Raw genomic sequence first — 6,872 nt, 5'->3', positions numbered from 1 at the left:
GAAATCATGTATGCCAATCAGAAATTTTTATTTAATAGAGGTGCCTTAGCTATCATTTGCGAATTACCAGTATTTTAGAAGAATAGATCGGGGTCGCCTGGGTGGCTCAGTTGGTTAAGCATCCGACTTTGGTTCAGGTCATGGTCTCACAGTCTGTGAGTTCGAGCCCCGTGTCAGGCTGTGTGCTGACAGCTCAGAGCCTGGAGCCTGCTTTGGATTCTGTGTCTCTGTCTCTGTCTCTCTCTCTCTCCCTCTCTCTCTCTCTCTCTCTAAAACAAACATTAAAAAAATTTTTTTAAAGAAGAATGGATTTCAACAAAATGGTTAAATCTCCAGTAAACATAGTTTAATCGTTCTCAGATGATTCAGGGGAATCATGAGTCCCACATTCCCAAGACATCTGGGAACGGTGGTTGTCTCTGCAGAGTGCAGAACACCATTAGACTGGTCAGTGCCGGCATCTGGTGAGGTTTCACAGAAGGAACAAAGGGATTGGTACCCTTTTATTACAATCCAGTGGGCAGTTAGATATGATTCTTACTAGTCAGCAGCATTTCAAATATGTTTAAATCTGGTGTATGGGAAATGAGAAATGTTAACATTTTGTTTTTATCTCAGTATGTAAATCAGGAGCCTCTTAAATTCTGAAATGCTAGCTTCTAAGAATTCTTCCTGGATAAATTGTTGAACAAGTGACAAAGTATATCTAGAATGATGTCCTTTGCAGCCTCATTAATAAGACCATAAAGTTGGAAAAATCTTAACTGTCCATCTGTAGATAATAGGGTATATTATAGTTACATCCATGTAACTACTATGTACATCTATACATAGAGTACTGTGTTGCTATTAAAAATTATATTTGGCTAATGTGTTGAAAACAGTCACAAATAAAGTAAAGAAACCATTTACGAAATGATAGGTATCACACAATCCCACTTCGTTAACAGTAAAGGTATCTGTGTGTGCATAACAAGATGTCTGGTAAAATACATCGGATATCATTGGTGCCCATGTCTGATATGGACATACCAGGTAAGGTGTGATAAGGGAGCTGATTTTCACTTTCTCTTTTATACATCTGCTCTTGTCTGGTTGAAGCAAATAAGAAATGTGTGTTACTTTTAGAATCCGAAAAAAATGAAACAAATTAAGTTGTCCGTTTTGAAAGAAAAGCAATAAACCTGTGGTACTAGTGTGAAGGGTAAGCTGCTGTGAGAGAGGCCTAAAAGCTAAGAAACTATTGAGGCTCATGGAGGGAGTCTCAGAGTTGAGGAGTTTCCACACATACCCAGTCATTGGCACACTTGACTTATAAAGTCAAGTGGTTAGGTGTGCCCGAAGGGCTCTGTCAGTTAAGTGTCTGACTCTTGGTTTTGGCTCAGGTCGTGAACTCACGGCTTCCCAGGTTCACACCCTGCATCAGGCTCTACGCTGGCAGCATGGAGCCTGCTTGGCATTCTCTTTCTCTCCCTCTCTTGCTGCCCCTCCCCTGCTCATGCTGTCTCTGTCTCTCTCGAAATAAATTAACAAACTTCAATAAGTTTAATAAACTTTACTAACAATAGTAAATAATTAATAAACTTTACTGATAAAGTTTAGTAAATAGTCATATGGTCTGTGACTAAGCCAGCAACAGGGAATGTTGTGATTTAAAATGCCAGGAAAGCATTTTGGCTCCTCGTTTGTTTTTAACTTTGAAAACGACTTTAATATGTTTCTTTATTAGTGCTCATAACAGACCCTTAAAAATCTAGCCCTGGTAACTGTGGATGCTAGGCAAGGAGCTACCAAGGTGGGGTACCAAGAGTACCAAGCGAGAATAGCTAGAAGAGACCTAGGGTGGTCCAGTTGTCAGGCCACTCCTCCGAGGAGAAATCCAAGCCGAAGAAAGGTTGAGTGTGGCCTGGCCCGGAGAGATGGCAAATGTAGTTCACGCCAGAGGTGCAAGCCAGCAGCTTCCAGCCATGGAGCACGTTGGGTAGGCCGGAGGAGGAAGGCAGTAACATCTCAAATTGTTCAAGTAGAGTGGGAAGTTGAGGGCTTCACGCGAGGTTCCATTTAGGAGAAGTAGGGGTGAGGGGGCTTGTTTCCAGCACAGGATGTCTCAGATGGGGCTTATATGTCTCTTGCTTGTTTTGGAAAAGAAAGGCCCCAAGTAGTAGCCAAGACCTCACGGCTGATGGACAAATGCAGAAGAGCAAACCAAGCCTTTCTGTTTGATTAGCTTGGGAAGCACTTATTAAGGACTCATTCTCCCTGCTGTGGTTAAAGCTGTCTACTGAGAAAGCCAAAGGAATATTAGGCCAAGAATCTGAAGACCGAAGCCAAACCACTGGGAAGGGCTTCTGACTGCAAACTACAATGTGATTGAATTAGAAAGGAACATTCGATTCATGTCATGCTGTCACCTCAAATTCAACAAGTCTAAAATTGAACTCATCTTTCCTCACAAAGCGGCTCCTCAGCTGAACTTCCCCAGTAACAACAAAATACTGCACTGTAGAACGCCTTACAGTGACATGTCCAGATTTCATCTGATTGTCACACACACACAGGCGAGGGAGTTTAACTCAGGTTAAAGGGCCACAAGCTAGTTGGAGACCAGTTCTAGAAACCAGGTTTGCTGAGTCCTACCCTAGTCATCTTTCAACTACATCACATCACCCTTCGCTCCATATCTATAGAAATAAACCAGTCAGTTTCATAGAATTACTGTGACATTTTATTTGTATTGGCATTTGAATATTGCACACCAGCAGATTTTAGTAAGTATGAAGTCAGATTTTCTGCAGTAACAAAGGACAAACCAACCAAACTTTGGAATTGTTAATCTTGTTTTTTTTAGGTGAAAAACATTCATAGCCTTCGTGTTTTTTTTTTTTAAGTTTATTTACTTATTTTGAGAGAGACAGAGACAGCATGAGCAGGGGAAGGGCAGAGAGAGAGAGAGAGAGAGAGAGAGAGAATCCCAAGCAGTTTCTGTTCTGTCAGTGCAGAGTCCAAGGCATTGTTCGAACTCCCAAAACTGTGAGATCATGACCTGAGCTGAAACTGAGAGTTGGACGTTTAACCAACTGAACCACCCAGGCACCCCCATAGCATTCACATTATTGAAGTCAAAAGATAGAAACGATGAAATAAAGTGCTGGATCTAGGCCTTAAAATGTCTCGTTTGTAATCTTACGTAAGCAAACCGTCATCAGTTATAGTAGGTTTGTATTGTTGGTACAAATCATATGGTTCTGCTGTTTTATTTTCTTCCATTTGTAAATTATTTTAGGTGTGTCATTGTATAAGAATTATAAGCATGAAATGTTTACATATCTGGATTTCTATGTGTAGATATGTAAGTAACATTGTAACAAGAGCACTTTAACTCCCTAGTATAAAAAGTAGCCCACTGCTCAATGCAGCTTCATCCCAACCCAAGGACCCGTCAGGCCACCTTGGCCCTGGGCCAGCCGGCCTACCCCTGCCTTCCTGGCACTCTGTATCTCAGTATGTGTTACTCCCTCACAAGTAGCCAAGGTGACCATACGGGTCATTTCCTCTTGAGTTTGGACATCTGTAGTTCCCCAGCTCCGGTTCTTTATTTGGGAAGAAAGAAGTATTAACAGAAATGGATGTAACATAGTGATAGTGATTGTATAATTTCCCTAACATCTATGTGTGCAAAGCTCTCCGTGCCTTTTCTGCCCACCTCAGCCCTTAGGTTTCTATCTATGTGTACACCTGTGAGCTACCATGATGTGCCCACCATATGGCTGGTAGAATTCTAATGCATGTTTTAGAGCAAAGGAGGAGGACTCTTAAGGAGCCACACTGACTTTGAAGCCATCCTGTCAGTTGTCAATAACGCCTTCCTTCTCCATTGAAAAGGAACTGAAAGGAAAAAATAAAATCCAAGCAAAGAGAGTACCCTACTCTGGATTTTAATTTGCAGTGTGGGCTTATTAATGCCAAAATATGGGTTTGATAACTTGACTCTTTTCTGTTCTTTGTGACAGTATCTACACAAATAATTCGTACAACATCCTGAATCTTTTCAATAAGTGTTTTGATTATTTTTGGTTCAGTGCTTTGGATTTCTGCTCCTAAATCTTAAAAGGCTAGTAATGAGCTTAATGATGAAATCTAAATATGCTACCCCACAGTTTCCTGCACAGCCCACTTTTGTGTAGATTTTTTCAGTTTAAGCTGTCATTTGATCATTGTAAGTTGTCCTCTAGCTAGCGGACTCCTGCTTTTCAGATACTTAAAAGTTTGAAAGCCATTCTGATCAAGTGTCTATGGAACGGAACGATCCATTTAGAGCTCTGTGGTTCAGTCAGTGGTCAAGCCCAGGAAAGGACTCAGGGCTGATCCTGCAAAGAAGCATTGAGATGGTCAGCAGCTGGCGCACTCAAGAGGTTGTCTTCACGATGTTGCAGGATCGCCTACCAGAGGAACGACGACGATGAGGAGGAGGCCGCCCGGGAGCGGCGCCGCCGTGCCCGGCAGGAGAGGCTGCGGCAGAAGCAAGAGGAAGAATCCTTGGGACAGGTGACCGACCAGGTGGAGGTTAATGCCCAGAACAGGTACTGTCCTCTTCGGAATGGAGAATGTCTAAGGTACTTCTTAGCCTGCAAGATGAATGGAACGTGTTGGGCAAAGCATTCCCTTCTCAGCCCAGCTCCACTCTTTTCCAGTCTAACTTGCTCAGTCATTTTTTGGTTATTGTAGGCACCTAATCAGATTGGACAGTCAAACTGATGTGGACATTCAGACACCACTGCTCCTTTCTCTTCCCCTATCCCATCCCCTAAACACACCCCAATTGAAGTGTTTTATTTTATTTTATAATTTAGCAATCTTTTTATTTACTAAATACAATGGGCTACATCTTTAAATAAGGAAGACTGTTTACATTTATTCTTTAGGGTATCGATACCTGTTTTGAACTGAAGATTTATTAGCTTTCTAGTCCTTTGTGCCTACCAGTAGCAAATAGAACTTGAATTTTTAAAGTAGACATGAATTGCAAATGTCTTATTTTTCCTGATATACAGCCTGAATCAGTATTCTCTGATCACTACGATATTCAGCAAGGTGCAGAAGCCAACTTAATGTAATGTAATTATTTGAAAAAGCTTACGAGTTTACTAGCACGTTTTTTCCTATACAGGCCTTGGTAGTGACCAGAACAGTGGAGAACCCTTACTAGGTTCAACTTCTTCCAAATGGATCTTTACAGGTTTGCACATATAAGGTCACCTGGTTCATTACGCCACTTGCTAATATATGTAATTTATATGCCCCAAGGCAAAAAAAAAAAAAAGATGAGAATATTTTGGGGTCGGGATAGAGAGAAAAATTAATTTTTATTTTAATAATACAGTTCCTTTAAGCCCATCTATATAGAAAATCTGAAGGAAAACAGGTCTGACCTCTTTACCCTAAATATGAGCAGGTACATGGATTTCTGAAAGTCTTAAATTCTGTCAAGCACAATGGATTCAATAAGGAAACCTACTGGTTAGGTGGAGAGGCAGAGACCTTGTTTCTTGGTAAGAAGCTCCTAATTAGGGAGGAAATACAGCAAAGGGGTTGTGGGTATGTTCGCTGCCTGGCTCTGAATTCCACCTTGGCCTTTCCCTGTTAAACAGACATGAAAATCATACCTTTCTCTTAGGAATGTTGTTAAATTTAAGTGAGATTATAATACACATAAAACACACAGTGCCTTGCATACGATAAGCACCTAATTTTAACTATTATCAGGAAAATGGTATCAGAGCTTTACAGAGGAGGCCTACATAGTCATCACTGCCTTTTCTATCCTCAAACTGAAGGGGAAGGGAAAGAAAAAGTTTTTAAATGGCATTTTGAGGCCCCTTCCTGAATCTGGTTATTAGTGAGTGATCAACAGTGGCTTAAAAGTTACTAGTTACTAGTCGTATTCTTGCTTTTAAAATCTTCCTTCTACTTGGGCTTCTCTTCTTTTTTCATTTACTAGTAGTAGTTATTTCATGCTGTTGATCGATTCACAAATCCTTCTTTTTCATTAAAGTATATCCAGGTCTGAGAACCTATCATTCATCTCTGACATATTAATTATCCACAAGAAGAATTAGTGTTCTCCTTGGGGCTGAGCAACCCTGAGTGGTACTTAACTTCTGCTGACGGTCGCTGTTGTGATTTGCAAATAGGCAAAGAAAGATCCAGTAGAATCTGTTCGTCTCTTAACTCAAGAGTACTTTCATCTAGCTGACACTTCAGAATTTGCAGTACCTTTTAAAAATCGTTTGAATTCAGTTGATCCAAAGTTCCTTACATGTAGATTTTGCCCTTAAATTCTAAACTGTTTGTATTTTTAGGGAAATTTAATGCATATATGTCTAATTCATGTAGACAGTGTCCTATAGCAGAGGTTAAAGCCAAGAAAGTTTAAAATCCAGCCTTTACTCTGCCATTTCTTACTGTTAAATGTGAAATGTGTTTGTTTTTTTTTTTTTTTTTTTTTTTTTTTTTCAAAATTAAGTGGACTTGAACTTCAGAAGGGCCCAGTTCAGTATGAACCATGAAATTTAATGGAGTTTCTAAACATGGCAAGACATACTCTTCCAACTCTGGTCACAATTTCTGATATCACATAACTGGCTGTTTCCTGCCAGTGGAGACCAACAGCCCTGGCTTGAACTGTAACAATGAGTGCGGTGATGGATATGGTACAGTCTGGTTTTTTGAGATTTTCTTTTCTTTTTTAGCAAACATCAAATGTAACTATTTTTTATCAACTATAGAGAAGAAGGGCAAGAGACCCTTTGTTCATGGAAATCTTGACAAAGAATTTAGATGGTGTATGTATTAGGGTAATATCAGCCACCATA

The 6,872-nt window shown here is 40.3% G+C and overlaps 1 protein-coding gene across 8 annotated transcripts in view; it reads left to right on the top strand.

The window, feature by feature from the left end:
* CALD1 (caldesmon 1) overlaps nt 1–6,872 on the top strand; it is a 188,808-nt gene that overhangs the window by 144,380 nt on the left and 37,556 nt on the right. For all 8 annotated transcript variants that reach the window (XM_040471890.1, XM_040471892.1, XM_040471891.1 and 5 more), the window contains one exon: nt 4,434–4,580. In XM_040471890.1, the coding sequence (XP_040327824.1) occupies nt 4,434–4,580 (147 nt within the window). The remainder of the gene's footprint in view (nt 1–4,433; nt 4,581–6,872) is intronic.

Source organism: Herpailurus yagouaroundi, unplaced genomic scaffold, assembly GCF_014898765.1.
Source record: "Herpailurus yagouaroundi ecotype Mexico unplaced genomic scaffold, PumYag 100, whole genome shotgun sequence".
NCBI classification, from domain to species: domain Eukaryota; kingdom Metazoa; phylum Chordata; class Mammalia; order Carnivora; family Felidae; genus Herpailurus; species Herpailurus yagouaroundi.
This window is presented reverse-complemented; position numbering and strand designations above follow the sequence as displayed.